The sequence below is a fragment of the Rousettus aegyptiacus genome, unplaced genomic scaffold (assembly GCF_014176215.1).
Source record: "Rousettus aegyptiacus isolate mRouAeg1 unplaced genomic scaffold, mRouAeg1.p scaffold_m13_p_3, whole genome shotgun sequence".
NCBI classification, from domain to species: Eukaryota; Metazoa; Chordata; class Mammalia; order Chiroptera; family Pteropodidae; genus Rousettus; species Rousettus aegyptiacus.
The window spans coordinates 45,500,626-45,518,325 of record NW_023416306.1 but is presented as its reverse complement, the minus strand read 5'-3'; the positions used below and the strand labels follow the sequence as shown (position 1 = coordinate 45,518,325).

Below are 17,700 nucleotides of genomic sequence, written 5' to 3'. Positions count from 1 at the left end.
TTCTGTGGTGTTGATTGTTACTTCTCTTTGTGGGTGATTTCTGAGTGTCATGAATCTTTGTGTTCCTGGACTATTTATTATAAGCATACTGCATCTTTATGATTAATACAAAATGAAATTACTTTTCACATTTTTCTTCAGAAGTAGAAAGTCGAAGTTGTACGTACCTCAAATTTGTGCCTTTGCCCTTCACTCTCTGTAACAAGGTAGCAGCAGCAGCAGAATGGCAGGCATGTTAACTCAGGAAGAACTTGGCTAACTTACCCTATTTACAGAAATCCACTGTCACATTTAAAATACATCATTTTAAAATATGTAGAGCTTTTAAATGTTAATAGTTTCATATTACATTAAACATTTCATTCAGATAAGAATTTCAGCAAACACTATATTGTTTGTTTAAATAACATGTGCTCTGGATGCATTTACATGACTACAAAAGAAACTTACATGGTTCTGCTCTCAGTCTTCTCATTTGGTCTCAGTTTCTCCATTGGTTTAGCAAAGGTATTGGGCCCAGTATTTCTCAATGGAGGTGCTATTGGCCTTTTTGGGTGAGATAACTCTTTGTGCAGGACTGTACAGGATATTTGTCATCTCCAGGTCATGCCAGTAATATAGCAGGTCCTTGAATAACATCATTCATTCAACATTGTTTCATTATAGTGTTCACAAGATCCCGTAAGAACTTAGCTCTTGTTTCTAACAGTTAGCTTATGGTAAAATTGGTTTCCTTATATTTTGTTTCTCAGCAGTTACAAGAACCTTTCAACAACGTTTAGTGAGGTTTACTATATCTCCTTGTTACTGTTGTAATCAAACTGCCCCACAAGGTGATGAATAAATTCGTTGTCTTGATTGTGGCAATGGTTTCACAGGGGTCTGCACATGAGAAAATTAACAAGCTGTATGCTTTATTGTGTGTCAATTATACCTGAATAAAGCTACCAAATAATGCTTCCTCCCTACCCACTCATACTTCTACGCCTGCCTGGGGAAGAGCAAGAGGGGAAGGTGGGCTGCACTGGGTTCTTGTTGTAAGCAACTGAAACATTCTGAAGCCCCTGGTGGCTCTAAAATTCAGTGAGTCTATCTAGGTCATATGGAGAATTAATTGCTTGGGGTGCCTTAAGATGTTTTCATTACTACTGCTGTGAAGCTGCAAAATCTGTTTCCCTTAGCAACCAAATGCATTATGTTATTTATTTATTTATTTGAAAGTGGCTCAAAGTTATTTTTAGGTATTATGTATTTGTTCTATAGATTATTTCATTTTTAGATGGAAAAGGTTCCAGATTTATTCAAGATTTGAAGGGCAATGTAAAATCCCTTTGAATGGTTTGATTCCATGATCTTCCAAAATCATAAAGTAAATGAGTAAGAGAAAGATAACCATCTCTTAATCTTTTGACCCCAAATCCTGTGCTGTGATCAGAAACTTAAGATTGTGGATAAATTTTCATGTATAATAGGGATTAGAAGTGAGAGAATGTTTCATAATATTTGTATCATGTTTATATATTTAGTACTTGCAACAGAGGTAGCAAAGGGAGACAAAGTTTTAAGTACCAACTATGAATTAAGCATAGTTTTATATTTATATAATATTAAATTATTGTGATTACCATTTATCTTTACAGAAAAACCGTCTTACATATGAAGTAACTAAAGCCCTGAGATATTCAGTGCTGTAAGCCAAAGCTATACAACCAATAAATGGTAATGTCAGGATTTGAATTCAGGGGTGGTTGGCTCAAAAGTTTTGTGTTTTCTTACACTGCAGCAATAAAGCACAGGAATAGCATTTCTGCTTTTTTGAATCATAAAAAGTATCCAGCTTGTACCTTAGAACTATGAATGTAAAGCTGCCTCTCTGGCCCCTTGACAACCAGCTCTAATCCATTCCTCTGGAGACATTATCACTGCCTTCTCTGGAATGGAAAATATAGTTTGAATGCTGGCAGTAAAAGTTATGTATTTCCATATTCAAGAATAATTATCTAACTGAAGAATTTATAAAATAGTCCTGCATTTTAATCTCACTTGTAAAATGGAGTTGAGCTTGATGTAGGGATCATCACAGAAAACACATTGCCCTTACCTTTGATGGATATGCAATTCAGGATATATTGATATAGCTAGGGAGTACCCTCTGTAGCTCCCTACCTCTCATTATAAATCAAGTTTAATTGGAACACAGCCGCATTTATTTATACATCGTCCGTGGCAGCTTTTCCACTACAACAGAGAATTGAGTAGCAACAGATTCTACAGAGGTTCCAACCGCTGATCTATACAGACACTCTGCACCAGGTTTTGTGTATATATGGATAGAATACAAAGCTGCCAGAATGGTCTTCTCAGGATTAAATGTGGCATGTGGCTGTCACTGGGCAAGCCAATAATATGATGACCCTACAAAGTCAGAGCTCTTTAAATATTTGTTCAGTATATGTGGTGGGGATGGGGAGAAACTGATTTCCTATTTTTATTATATACCTCTCTCTTTAGTTCAAGATAAAAGGTTTATTGAAAGATTGATTGCACATACTGGCTATTATATAACATTTTAACTTATTTAAAATTGCCTTTAAAACACAATTCGCTAGTATGATAATAACTACTTCGGAGGTTTTAACATTTAGATAATCGATGATACCACATGTTCCCAGTAAATGACACCCCAGAATGCATTATTTTGTTTTGGAATTGAAGCTATTTTCAGCTACTGACTTTTAAAGACTGGCTGTCAGCTGATTGGCCTCAGTAGATGGTACAGCCTCCTGTTGCACAAGGCAGCTTAGCAGAGGGAGGTTAGCTCCAGGAAGAAATATGTCGTTCGTTTCGCTTTGTTTTTCCATGCAAGAGCATAATCTAACTTGGCAAGAGAGAAGACCAATTTGTATATCTCTGGTTAAACAGAGTCAAACTAAAGGATCTCCACCATGCCAGAACTGGCAGAGGGGATTAATCACGCCTAAATCTACTTCTACAGATCCTGACTTGCAAAGGCTCAGTTTGAAGACTGGATGCCAACACCAGTTTGTTACTGAAATATAGTGTTACTTGTGCAGCTATGTTATCACTTAAATTTTCTTTGTCAAAGTATCACCATCTGTACATTAGGACAAAGCACCCTTCATTTATCCTGCCTCATAGGAGGTATGGTCATGTTTGCTATGATGATTAATTTTTTTATAATTTTTATTTTTCAGTTACAGTCGACATACAATGTTATATTAGTTTTAGGTATACAATATAGTGATTACACATTCCTATAACTTACAAAATGATCACTCTGATAAATAATAGTACCCATCTGACACCATACATTGTTATTACAACATTGACTATATTCTTTAGGCTATACTTTTCATCCCCATGACTATTTTGTACCTACCTACATATATCTTAATTCCTTCCCCTTTGCCACCCACCCCTCCAACTCTCTTCCCATCTGTCAACCATCAAAATGTTCTCTGTATCTGAGTTTGTTTTTGTTTGGTTATTTCATTCTTTAGAGTCCACATGTAAGCGAAATCATATGGCATTTGTCTTTCTCTGACTTCACTCAGTACAGTATCCCCTAACTACATCCATGTTATTGCAGATGGCAAGATTTTATTCTTTTTTTTAGGGCTGAGTAATATTTCAGTGTATATATGTACCACCTCTTCTTTATTCATTCACTCACTGATGGACACCCAGGTTGCCTCCATATCTTGTCTCTTGTAAATAATGCTGCAATGGATGTATGGATGGACATGTCCCTTCGATGCAGTGTTCTGGGTTTCTTCAGGTAAATACCCAGAAGTGGGATTACTTGGTCCTTCTTTGTCTCTTGTATAGCCTTTGTTTTAAAGTCTATTTTGTCTGGTATAAGTATCGCTGCCCCAGCTTTTTTTCATTTCCATTTTCAAGAAATATCTTTTTCCATCCTTTTACCTTCATTCTGTGTCTCTTTTGATCTGAAGCGAGTCTCTCATAGGCAACATATGTAAGGGTCTTGTTTTCTTAGCCATTCAGCCACCCTCTGTCTTTTTGGTTGGAACATTTAATCCATTTATATTTAATTATTGATAGATATGTAGTTACTGCCATTTTATCATATTTTTGTACTTAGGGAAGTTTTCTATCATTATTTCTTCAAATAGGCTTTTAATGATTTGCTCTCTTCTCCTTCTAGTACCCCTATGATGCAAATATTGGCCTGTACGATGTTGTCCTAGAGGCTCCTTAAACTATCCTCATTTTTAAAAAATCTTTTTTCTTTTTACTTGTCTAATTGGGTGTTTTCTGCTACCTTATCTTCCAAATCACTGATTTGATCCTCTACTTCATCTAATCTACTGTCGATTCCCTCTAATGTATTCTTTCAGTTATTGTACTCTTCATTTTTGACTGGTTTTTTGTTGTTGTTGTTTATGTTTTCTATCTCCATTTTTATGTTTCTTATCTCTTTGTCGAAGTTCACACTGAGGTCATTGAGTATCCTTACAACCAGTGTTCTGAACTCTGCATCTGGTAGATCACTCGTCTTCATTTTGTTCAGTTCTTTTTCTGGATATTTGTTCTGTTATTTCACTTGGGACATGCTTCTTTATCTCATCATTTTGGCTACCTCCCTGTGTTTGTTTCTATATATTAGGTAAAGCTGCTATGTCTCTCAGTCATAATAGAGTGGCCTTATGTCGTAAGTGTGCTGCAGGACCCAGTGGCACAGTCTCCCTGGTCACCTGTGCTGGGTGCTCCCGGTGTGTCCCTTGTGTGGCTTGTGTTTGCCTTCCTGTTGTAGTTGAGCCTTGGTTGCTCTTTTCACATCAGTGGGAGGGATTGACCATCAGGCTGATTGGTTGCAAGGACTGGAAATGACTACAGTGGAAGAGCTATTATTCAGGGCTGACCCTACAGAGCAGGATTTGCTTTAGCAGGGCTCTGGTGCCTGCCAAGTCTTCCCTTTGTGTGTATTGTTCATGGAAGTGGTTGAATGTTGCTCTGGTGGCCAATCTGAAGGCTGGCCACTGGGTGTGTTAGTTCTGGAGCCTCTTGGGAGGGGCTCTGTTGTAGGCTAAGATGAGCCACTGCCCGTGCCCTGCCTAAGGCCCCTCGTTGTGAGCTACAGTGATCTGCAGATGGTTGCTGCTTGTGCTGAGCTTAGAGGTGCTTGGGAGAAGCTAAGCCGCAAACTGAGGCAGCTGCTGCTAGTGCTGGGCATGGGGCTGCTTAACAAGAGGTAGGGGACACGGTGAGGTGAGATGCTGCTTGTTTGTGGTTTGCGAAACTTTGAGAGATTTTAGGAAAGTCCACAACATGAGCTACTATGGGCTATTTATATGGAAAAGCTACTGGAAGCAGCTTGGGTGGGCCCACAAGTTCGGAGGGGCAGGGTCTCAAGGGATGACCAGGGTGGAGCATAAAGTGTTAGCCAAGCTGTGGGAGACTGAGATATGGCACCTGCCTAAATCTGAATGCTGGGTGAGGGGTGGACTCAACTAAGGAACAGTACCCCTGCCTGCACTTCTGCCTGGGAGAAAGCTGCCCCTCCAACTCTCACCCTGAAGCTGGACAATTCAATTTTCCCCTGTATGTCCCTGGCCCCTTTCAAGCTACTGCCCCAGTGCTGGAGCTTAGAATGAGTGAGTTCATCAAGGAGTAAGTTTATGTGAAGGTCTTTAAAAGGAATGCCTGGTACTCCAGTCACCCTCTGTCTTGTTGAGCCACAATTTCTACTGTTTTCCACAACCAAAAGTTATGGGGACTACTTCTCCTGGCACTGGAATCCTTTGCTGGGGAGCCTCATATGGAGCTAGGACTCCTCACTCAAGGAGTACCTCTGCAGCCGAGATATCCCTCCAGATTTTTCATGGCTGCACGTGGGTATGGGACCAGCTTGTTTCTTCTCTCTGTACCTCCTACCAGTCTCCACGTGGCTTAATCTGTATGGCCTTAGTTATAGGACTTCTTTTCAGCTACACTTTAGACGATTCTCAATGATGATTGTTTTGTAGTTTAGTTGTAATTTTGATGTGGTATTGAGATAAGGCGAGCACAGCATTTTTCTACTCTGCCGTCTTGACCTGAACTCACTCCTGTGATGGTTAATTTTAAGCATCAACTTGACTAGCCCAGATAGCTGGTGAAACGTTATTTCTAGGAGTGTCCGTGAGGGTGTTTCTAGGGGAAAAAAAAATAGCATTTGAATAAGTATACTGGGTAAAGAAAATCACCTAACCAATTCAAATTCATTGAAGGTCTGAAAAAAAAAAAAAAAAAAACTGGCCAAAGAGCTAAATCACTTTCTGCTGAGCTGAGAGATCCATATTCCCCTGCCCTCCAACATCAGTGCTCCTAGTTTTGGGGCCTTCAGACTCAGACCAATACTGCCACCATTGGCTCCCCTAGTTCTCAGACGTTCAAGTTTGGACTAGATTTATACTATGAGCTTTCCTGGGCCTCCTACTTACAGGTGGCAGATCATGGAACTTCTCGACCTCTATAATCTTCCGAGCCAATCCCTCATTAGAATTCTATTACTTAAGTGTTGCTGACCTACTTGTTTTGTCAAGATGCCCCAAATCCAATTTGAAATCAAGGAAGCTCACTGTATACAAAATGCTGCTTCTAAAGTATCAAAGCTCTAGGTCTCAGCTCCAAAACTGGACCCCCTTAAGTGTCCAGTAGATGCCACATAGTTTAACTTCATTGCTTAACACCAAATCCCTCCACCCATGCCACCCAAGATAGCACTCAATTATCAGGCTCTGAAGCCACATGTCCAAAGATGAAGTGTTCACAGTACGTGCAGATGGGGACAACAATGTGGCTAATCATATTCAGCTTACCTGATCCAGTATGTAAGGAACTCATGAAGAAGTATTTGGGGTATTTGGGCTGGTTGTACCCTGAAGTCTGTAACCGGATCCTGAAAAGGAAAACTAATGGAGGAATTTCAAGTTTAAGTTAAGGTGACCCTGTCTGCTTATGACTTTTCCAGTGCTCTGATGTGGATCTAATCTCCAATCTTGTTTGCTCCAGGCCAGGGTAGGCCATAACTTTCCCTCCCTGGACTTCAATTTCCTTATCTGCTAAATGGGAAATTCCAGATGGCAACTAGTGCTTCCTCAAGCTTCAACACTGTGTAATTCTAAACATCTGATGCCATTAAGAAATGCATATTTTTGGACTCAAGATGAGCACTGGCTTCGGCCTTGAAAATTGAATTCTACTCAGAAGCAGTGAATATCAAAATGATAGAACTAGTTCGTGATCAAACTTTAACTGCTTCTTGGCACAATAAGAGAGAAAAAGACGAGACAGAGAAAGTACTGTTCTTTATTAGAAGTCTTTTCCTCCTTTTATGGAGTTAACATACCCTTTCTTTTATAACTTGATCGGGATAGTATCATGTATTTGCTTAATTGTGTAGGTTCTTATTTAGCAAAGTAAAGTTGGAAATTGCACATTGGCCTCCACATTTTTATTGTTGAAATTTTACCAGCTCATAGGATTTAAACATGTAGAACCTTTGCTTACAGCTGAAACTTCCAAAGGCTTGATTTTATACTAAGATAGTAAAGTGTCCCCCCCCCCAAAAAAAAAAACGCTACATAAATGCATAGAAGAAACGTGATAAAAATCTTAAATTGTGAAGGAGTCTGCTCTTCAGTAGACTTAAATTTTGCTGAATAATAGATCTCGGTGCTATATAGCCTTCGGAGCCTAGGCTCAGTCAAGGAGAGCCTATAGGAGTCTTTTGTAGTATCTTCCACTGGCCAATGGACTACAGTTGATTGCAGTTGTGTTTAATTGTCTTAGCTGAGCATTTCATACATGTTCTGGAGCCTATGTGCTGGATGTCCGTGGGCCAGTGTGCACACCCAGGAGGTCTGCCAGTGCATGACCTCAGAAAGCCCAGGGTGGTGTCTGCTGACTGATCCTTGCTTGACCTGCTATTTGGTTCTGAGCTCCTGCACTAACTCCTGACAAGCTCCTGCTGGGGCCAACAGTTCCATTAATTTGCATTTCCTTGAGAAGAGCTTCATTTATGTCATCCTGGTATTTGTTATTCACTGAAGCAGCTTAATATGCAGAAGCAAAACCTCCTGCAGAGCTGTTTTGAGGTGTATGTATCAGGTTATGGCTTTTTAACACTATCTTTTAAGAATTTTTTGAAATGTTTTGAATAGTAATACATATAGGGTTTAATCCTCATGATGCTTTTAAAAGGAATACTGTAAAAAGTGTCCGTTTCGCCCCTGTGGTTTTATTTTATTCTATTTTATTTTTTGTTCTTTTACCCAATGTCCAACCCCAGTGATCACTGTTACTTAGGGCCCTGTTTATCCTCCAGGATTTTTTATGCATGTACCTACCAAAAATATATTTTTTTCCTTTTGTATGCCATACACAATATCTGCATCATGCTTCTTTCACTTTATTTATCCTAGAGATCTTGCTACGTCAATACGTAATAAGCATCCTTATCTTTGAATAGCTGCATAGTATTCTGATGTGTGGCTGAACCATAACTAATTTGACCAGTTCTATTCTGAGAAAGATCTAGATTGCTTCCAATCCTTAATGAATAACCAGGTACACATATGTCATTCTTTACATATGCTACTTAATTTGTGGCATAAGTGATAGACATGCATTTGCCAAATCAAAGAGTTATGAACACTTGTAAATTTGACAGAAGTTGAGAAAATGTACTCCATAGGAAAAATATCAGTTTACTTTCCCATTAATAGTGTTTCAGGGTGCCAGTTTCCCTTGAGGCGTATAAAAGTTTTGGATTTTTGTGATAGGTAAAGTGGTCTCAGTGACATTTTAATTTGCATTTATTTTATGATGAATGGGGTGGAACATTTTTTCATATGTTTAAGTCATTTTATACTTCCATTTCTGTGAAGTACCTAATTATATATTTGGCTGTGTTTTTAATTAACTTTTTGGTCTTTTTCTACAGTGTTTATGGAGCTCTTTATATTGGAGCTTTTTATAGTGTTTATTGGAGCCCTTTGTGAATAGGGGGTACAAATAATTTTCCCATTTTGTCATTTTCTTTTTTTTAACTGTATGGTCAACTGATTCTTCATGTGAAGTGTTCAGTTCTGGACTGTTTCCCACCATTATACAGCCTCAAATATCCAAATGGATTGAAGGCTCCCCATATGCTAGGCATATGGCCATTCACATTACCATTCACTTTGCCATTTTATTTCTAGAGGTTTAATACCAGACCTCAGGAAACACAGCTTGTAAATGGCAGAGCTTAAACTTAAACTACAAGGCTACAAGGAGTTAAGAGCATCTTAACTACCACACAGGGTATACAGTATCATTTAAGAGAGTGCAAACTGGTCTTAATATTAGCCAGAAGAACACAGTCTTATTTGTGTGTTATCTGTGAGGATCAGATCAAGATAAACTTGCATAGAGCTTCAACGTCCCATCTAGAATGTGACAAAAAGAGATCTTGAACCTCTATATAAAAGTGTATTATTCTACTGCTTTGTTCTAGTTTTTCACAGTGAAAAATCTAAAGTACAGAAAGATTAGTTTACTTGTCTAATGTTATATGAAATATATGTAGTAAAAGAATAAAACCAAGGATAAACATCATAAACATCAAAATTCAGGCTAGTGGATACCTCTCAGGAGAAGGAGGAATTTATTATCAGTAAAAATACAAATGAAATAAATTTTATTCTTTAAGTAGCATTTTTGGATCATGAATATTCACTGGTTTATTCTTTATAACCTTTTATATATCATAAATATAGCAAACAATTTTTCAAAGATGAACCCAGAGAGAGGGAGAAAAGATCATGATATAGTTGGAAATGGAAACCAGGCTTTAAAATTCCTTAAAAAATTGAAGTCTCTTTTCCTATAAATATAGATATAAGAAAGACTTCACAGATTTAGAGCCCATCTATTTCTACTTTGATGGTTGGTCAAATATTTTAAATAATTATTTTACTTATTCCTAGCTAAAAATGTTTATCCATTGTTCAAAATTCATGGTCCAAAAAATACATGTTTAAAATTGCTCCATGTACTAAGTCCTGGATCTTATACCTAAAGCATCAGAATTAAAGTTTCATCAGGGGAGATGGATTGATTTTCCCAGAAAGGGATGATGAAGAGTTTTCATGGTGAAGAAACACTGCGATTGGCAGGGAATGCCTGCTTGGAGTGGCCCTCACTGAGCTAGCATCTGTTTTTACCTGGTGACCACTACCCTTTGTGACATGAAATTCAAGAGACCCACTATCAAGGGGTGCTTTTTCTAGAAGGGAAGTTGATCCAAGACTAGTAGAACTAGAACTTGAAGTCAGAATTGTCTTTGCTAACGTTTCTCCCTCTTTCTCTTTTTAAAATATTTTAACTACAGCGAAGGGAGCAATCTGACCCCAGCACATCACTACCCAGACTTCAGATTTAAGACATATGCTCCACTAGCATTCCGGTATTTCAGAGAACTTTTTGGTATCAAGCCTGATGATTACTTGGTAAGAACCTATAATTTTCCTTTTCCAGAAATGTGTGATATAAACATTTGTCTCATAGCAACCGTGACAAGTGACTTATGTCTCTTATTTTATAAAGCTCTAGAGCATAGTAAAAGCTCCAAGTTTTATAATGATTATAAATTTAGCTTCAGAACATGTGATTTGACTACAGTTTTTAACTGATAGCTACAAAATCTGCTATGGTAATTGATATTTAAATAACTGTGGTATTGGTTGCTACTTGAGATAATTATTCTAACAGATATATTATAATTAGTTCTAAATACTCCTGTGAATTTTGCTGATTGGATTCTATTTGAAAGCCTTCCTATTTTAATTGCCTTATTTTTACCACTTATCTCAAACCTGCCTTACCCCACAACCATTTTTACCTTGACCTACAATTTGAATATCATTTTAAGAAAGCTGGATAGTTTTGTTCCCAGAATCTCTTTATGCTGGCTCTTTTTAAACATGTTTTTATTTGGTATGAGGGCATGTTTTATCTTTAGGCTTGTCTTTTCTCCCTGTCTTCCTTCTGGCAGATGGCAGGTACAAACACAGCAGCCTTTTTGTGAGGTAGTCTGATGCGACCTCAAAGTCTTACTTTATTCCTGTTCAAGAAGTCAGGAACTTCCTTTCTGTGTCAAGAGGAAAAAGGCTTATTTCGTAATTTGATCACCGTTAACACCCTGGGGCTCTTCAAAATTGGTTTTCAAGAAGCTTGTAGGATGGATGCCATCTACTATTTATTGTTCATCCCATTCTGAATGATCTTAATAAGACTTGAGCCAGGTCCTGGAATAATGCTTTGCAAAGGAAACATGGCTACGTTTGTCACGAAACAGAGTATTTAATGCTCTTATAATTTGGGTATGATGTAAATGATTAAGTTCCAAGCCGTTCCATTCTGTGCTGATGACAACCCATGAATGACCCTCTTCTTTAGTTGAGCCCTAAGAAAATTATATGACTTCTGCCCAACGAAATAACACTGGTTCCTTGAGACACATTAAGTCTATGTAGAGCTGTGACAACTGAGTAGAAAGTCACTGGGTGTCCTGCTGCCCTTAATTGTGTGCCCATGTAGCTCTCTGCCTCACCACACTCCTTTAACTTAGATGTCAGGTGCCTCTACCCAGCATCACCAACCCTGCCCCCCTAACCACTCAAGTAAACAAACACACACATTTAAAGAGAGGAGGGGTAATAAGGAAGGTTCTTTATTTTCTGGCCATCCTGTAATTGCTGAGAGTCACTGTCATTCAGGAAATGTATTTGAGGAACCCAGTGGGGTCTTGGTAGAGTATTGAAAACAAGATTGATCCCTCATCTTCTGCAACACATTAGAAATTAATGGGCTCTCTTTATGAATTTATGTGAGCTTCTACCAGCAAGGAGATGCCGTAGACTTGCATTTCATAAGAGGTCCAGTCAGTATGATGAGAGTGCTGCCTGACTACCCTTCCCTTGAATAAGTTTCTCTTCAGCCCTAATGTGGCCATCGACTTCCAGACTAGGAAGCCTATGCTGTCACTCGTTTTGTCACAGAGTTGCTTTCCTTTGGGAAGGCCCTTTTCTGAACAAATGCTCACACCACTTACATTTTCCCTATTGAGCCTTTAAGCTGGAAAAGTTACTTTCATAATGAGGTTAGAGTATTTACAAAGGCGCACAGGAGAATAAGCCGATGGCCTTTGGGGGCAAAAGTGCTCTTTCATGTACCCGGCAAAGGGTAAATTAATCAATCATTGGATACTTTGAACACTTATTATAAGTAAAATACTTTACTAGTAATTACATGGAGATTCAAAAAATTATAAGTCATGACACGGAGGAAATTACAATCCGATTGGAATGATGATTGGTTTGTGTGGGAAAACAACCAATTCTACCAGGCAGTAAATAAAACCTGAAGCAAAACATTAAATGCTCCAGAATTTTGGGGGTAGGAGGGGTTCTTTCCCCATTGGATTAATATTAGGATGGCTTCTTATGGGAATGGTATGGTTTAACTGTGATTTTAAAATTACAAGGAATTTGAGTAGGTGGAAAAGAAAGGAAAGATGTTGGAGGGGTGAGGTCGGACTGTGATACCAGAGATGCAAATGTATTAAATGTTTAGAAGGACTCTGAATGGGCTAGTATCATGGCAGGGGGCGATTTTGATTAGGAATATCAGAAAGATAGGACCAAGTAATTCAAAGAAACATATTTTTTCTTAATTATAGAGAGTCAGTGAAATGTAAAGCCTGACTAGGTATTTGATGATGTTGAGGAATTATTATTATTTTTATTTTTATTATTATTATTATTATTATTATTATTATTATTATTTTGGTGGCATGATGGTATTGTGGTTCTGTTTTAAAAGAGGAGTCCTTGTATTTTAGAGATGTATACTGGAATATCCATGGATAAAATGATTTCATGTCTTGAATTTGCTTCAAAAGAATCTGAGGCAAGCAGGCAGGGGAGTGGCTGTGAGTATAGAGGAAATAATATGGCCATGAGTTAGTAATCATCGAAGCTGAAGGGTAGACACATGGATGTTGATTATATAGTTCTCTTTACTCTTATATATGTTTGAAATTTTCCATAACAAAAAAAAATCAGGGGTGGGGGAGCTAGAACCATGCAAGTAAGTGTGCTTTTGTTTGATTTCATTTTTCCACTGCCCTTAAGTATGTACACAGTTCAATAATTGGATCCATCTCTGGGACCTGCAAGAAATGGATAAAGGACAGTAGGCCTATAACTAAACATGGTCTGGTACCCAGTGGCTGTAGCCACCCACTTGCATGCAGTGGGAACACCCACAGCCCAGGACTGAGGCAGTTCCCCCTATAGGCCTCAGAGTTCCTAGATGCTCACTTCCAAACCACTCAATCTGAGGACCCCACACAGTGATCTGGAGTGTGGTAATTGAGGAAAGGTCTTTCACATGACACAGCATTCTTCAGAGAGTCAGGTGTAACCCTCAGAGACTTTTTAGCACAACCCTTCATTTCAAATGAAGAGTCTGAAGCTGGGGTCACTGAAGAGAGGTGCGCAAGATGACCCACTCAGGTGGGATCAAAGCCCAGACCAGAAAAATGGTCTCCTCATCCCTCTCCTGGTGCTCTTTTTTCTTCATCATCTGGCCTCATGCTTCCCAAGTCACAGGCCTCTCATTAAATGTGGTGTCAAGGTAGCCACTCCAAAGCCCATCGAACTGTGAACTGTGATTATCCAGTCTGAGAATGCAGCCAAAGAGGTCAGACACCCCTAACAAAGCATGTTTTGGAAGAATTAAGCCCAAGTAAAGCACAGAGAAATGAAATAAGACATCCCTTGAAAAAACTATGTGAAGCAAAAGGATACGGTGCCAGTCACAAAGTACATCCTGCCATATGTCAATCTGGGGCTCTTCAACCTCAAATTTGTGAAGATATGCTGATCTAAATGAGGAAAAGGAAAGGGCAACAGTGTGTAGTGATTGATCACTCTTTAAGATAGGTTTGATATTGGATCCCCTGATAAGTGTGTGTTTCTCCTTAGTTTTGTGCTGTTGCATCTGGATTTCAGCCTGAAGGATTCTGTTTACATTCTCAGTACCATTAAAATTCACCATGTGCATGCTTATTGCAAGTGTCATGTTGAAATGTGCATGGTTAGGATTATGAGACGCCACGGCGAAGGTGCTTCTGCATGCTCCACACAGCAGAGTGAATGCTTCTTCTTCCTTATTTGTTCCTAAATAAATGCCTCCCAAGGAGAGGCCAAGGGGCCCCGGAGCCTTTTTTTCCCATCTCTGCTTGAGCCACAGACCTTTGTTTCACTTCCTTCTCCACCAAGTGTCTGGGTATTCCAAAATCCAGTGTGATTTATATGATGTCTTTTCAGGTTCACCAACATCAATAAGAAAGAGAGCAGGGTGAATGTTTAACACTGTCAAGGGGAAGAAATGGCAGAACAAATGACCTCTAGCACACCGAGCAAGTTTACATTGTTAATTTGCCTTGGCAGGACCCAGCTGGGTTGTACTCTGCGTTCTTTCCAGTGGGTATAGTAGGGAGGCCCTGCAGGAAATAAAAGCCAGAGAATTAATACATTGGAACAGCTGGCACAGATGAAAGTGCCTGGAAGGCACATAAAACCCAGGAGTGCACATGGGGTCTTGTCGATCATGGCTAATTAAGATGTTCCTATCTTGCCTCTTATTTGCTCTTAAAAGGCAACATTTCAGTGAAGGTTGTTTACACCGTGGTGACTGAGTTGTAGGGTGAGAAACCATAGAATTATAGGTGACAGTGTAATATTCCTGTTTAGTATCACGATGCCAGTTTATTGCACACTAATGCTATGCTAGTAGATATCCCCCAAAGGTTATCGAAATGAGTCAAAACAATTTCTTTTCCCCTTCATATTCATTTATAAATTATATAACAAAGAAGTATTTGATAATTAAGTACCAGTGAAATAGTCTCCATGTTATGTCTCTGCTTATAGAAGAATTTGAGACTTTAATTGGGAGCAGATGTTCAGGTCTGAATCATTTTCTCTAGAAGCTCTTCCTGAATCACCCCCTAATTTCTGTATTTGCAGCCTCTAATTTCCGCATTCTTTGTTGTTTATGTACTTTCACAACATTTAATCCTATCCATAAAAAGGTTCTGAACTGAGAAGTCAAACCCCACAGAATAAAGAATCAGAATTTCTAGAGTCTGGGATCTACCTTCACTGTTTTGAGAGGTTGGGGTCCACACCTTTATTTTCTAGGATCTCAAATTCATAATTATTCAAAAACCCACCTTTTTTCTTCTCTGAGAACAACTCAGTGTATCTTTGAGTAGCCCTCTTGTTGCGGGCATCAGGCTGAAACCCTCAGTACATCCTAAGTCATGCCAGCTCTTCCTTAGCTGCCTGTGGATTATGTGCATGGCAGGTTGTGTGCCAGTCTCCCCTGCATATTACCAGCAATAGCTAAGAGGTCTTTGCCAGAGGTTTCAAAAAGCATCCACTGTAAAAACTTTCAGCTGCTTTCACATAGGTTTTATTATCTTTTAGAGATGAGATTCCTCAGGCTCCGATACATTACATTACCTACGCAAGATGACATAAGTAGCTACTGGCTGAGCCATGATTTTACAAACATCAGTTGATTCTGAGTCTCATGCCCTTTCCAGTGGTTACCCTGCCACGTGGACATTGCATTCATGACCGCGAAAGTGCCCTCTGCTTCCCCTAGACTTTTATGGCATCCTTTGTTTTCCTACCTGATTCCCAACTCCGCATAAAGGCAGAGGCTCTAAGGCTGGGTAGCAAGAGAGCAGCAAGAAGCAAGGCTGGAGAAAGGAGGAGGAGGTAGAATATGGAAGTCGCCTGTGACTTGTAGGAAGGCAGAAAACACTCCTTTCTTTTCTTGGAAAATTTTCTTTTCCTTCTCCAAGGTGCTGCTAAAGCAAGATAATTTAAAAGGTCGCATCTAGAAAACTGCCTTTTAATCATTTTTCTCCCAGTGTCTCTCTCCCTTTTCCCTCCCTCCCTCCTCTCCTCCTACTCCTCTTCTCAGACTTTTTCTATGATGTGGACTTAGATAGTCACAAGCCCAGATAAAAAGCTTCGAGAAGTGTTCAGCCCTGCTGTCCTCAGAGGCCTTCCTCCTCAGGATACGGTTCTTTAAACCCCTGCTTTTGCCACTCCCCAGGGCTAGTCTGATCACACATGTTGGCCTCCTTACTTTCTTCTCTGCCTCCAGTATTACTCTGGTCAATAATGTAGATTATTAGTTAATAAACACTGAGCTCAATAACCAAAAATTGCCTTCTCTGCTAGTTTTTGGCAATTTTGGTGCGATTTACAGCCCTTCAGTTGTTGGTGGAATTCAGTCATTTATTTGACAAAAATTATTTAATGCCTACTGTGTGCAAGGCACCAGTCCCGAACTGTATCGCAGTATAAAATATTCATAGTTCCAGCACTCGTAGAATTCTATAGTCTAATGGGAGCTTGGAATAAGTAAACAGGCATTTAAGGTGTTTTGTGGTTACTTCCGTGATCAGAACAGCCAGTGCCAGGAAGCGGTTAATCTAGACTTATGGAACCAGAAGAGTTTTTCCGGAACGAGAGCTGTCTAGCAGACACTGAAAGCCCGAGTCACTGTAACAGCCTCCTCACCGTGCTCCCTGCATCTTCCTTCTGTCCACCTGCAATGGGTTCTCAGCTCAGCAGACTGAGTGGTGCTCTCCTCCAATGGCTTTCAGCTCCTCCAGAGGAAGAGCCATTGTCCTTACACTAGCCTTTGGCACACTGTGTGGTCTGGACAACTTGACCCTTCTGGCTTCATCCCTTTTAGCTCTTCTCCTTCCTTATTTGCTCCAGCCACTGGCCTCTTGCTCTGCCTTGAAACCTCCAGGTCTCAAGACCTTTGCCTTTGTCCTCCTCTATGCCAACATGCCTTTGCCCCAGATAGCCACAGGCCTCAGCTCAAATGCCACCTTCTCAACGTGACTTTCAGTGCCCACCTTAGTTATTGCAGCCCAGTCCTCACTCACTGCTGTACTTCCTGCCCCACCTTTTCATGCTTCATTTTTTGTTCAAAAGCACCACATTCTGCTGTATAATTTATTTCCTTGTTTGTTTACTGTCTGTTTCCTTCTACTAGGATATATGCTTCATGAGTGCCTGGAATATTACAGATGCTCAATAGATATTTTAAATGTTGAGTGAGTTTGTGAATGAACGGTAGTCAAACAGATGAAGGTGGTGTAGAGATTATTTCTTGCAGAAGAAACTGCAAAAGCTCAGTAGTCAAGAGTGTGTAGCACATTTGAGAAAACAAAGTAACTTTTTATGACTAGAGCTGGAATAAAAGGAGGAAAGTAATAAGGGAGAGGCTAGAGGTCAGGGCTGGGCCATTCATAGCCTCGAAAGCTCTGTTATAAAACTGGGATATTATCTTCTATCTAGACTGTGGAAACCACTGAAAGATGTGAAGGCATGGAAGATTTTAATTTTAGGAAGATCTTGGCGGACAATATACTGGAGGGGGGGAAGTGGATAGTTGAGATGAGGTGGGGCTCATGTAGTAATCAGAACATGAAATGATGAAATCATTGAACTTAGGCTGTTGGCAAAAGAGATGGCACGAAGGGGATAGATATAATCAATAGTCTGGTGGTGGGAGGTGAAGAAATGTGAG

At 39.5% G+C, this 17,700-nt stretch overlaps 1 protein-coding gene across 4 annotated transcripts in view; it reads left to right on the top strand.

Moving 5' to 3' along the window:
- Positions 1-17,700, top strand: part of PIP5K1B (phosphatidylinositol-4-phosphate 5-kinase type 1 beta) — a 271,639-nt gene that overhangs the window by 148,857 nt on the left and 105,082 nt on the right. For all 4 annotated transcript variants that reach the window (XM_016135546.2, XM_016135547.2, XM_016135544.2 and 1 more), the window contains exon 5: positions 10,400-10,517. In XM_016135546.2, coding sequence (XP_015991032.1) covers positions 10,400-10,517 — 118 coding nt within the window. The remainder of the gene's footprint in view (positions 1-10,399; positions 10,518-17,700) is intronic.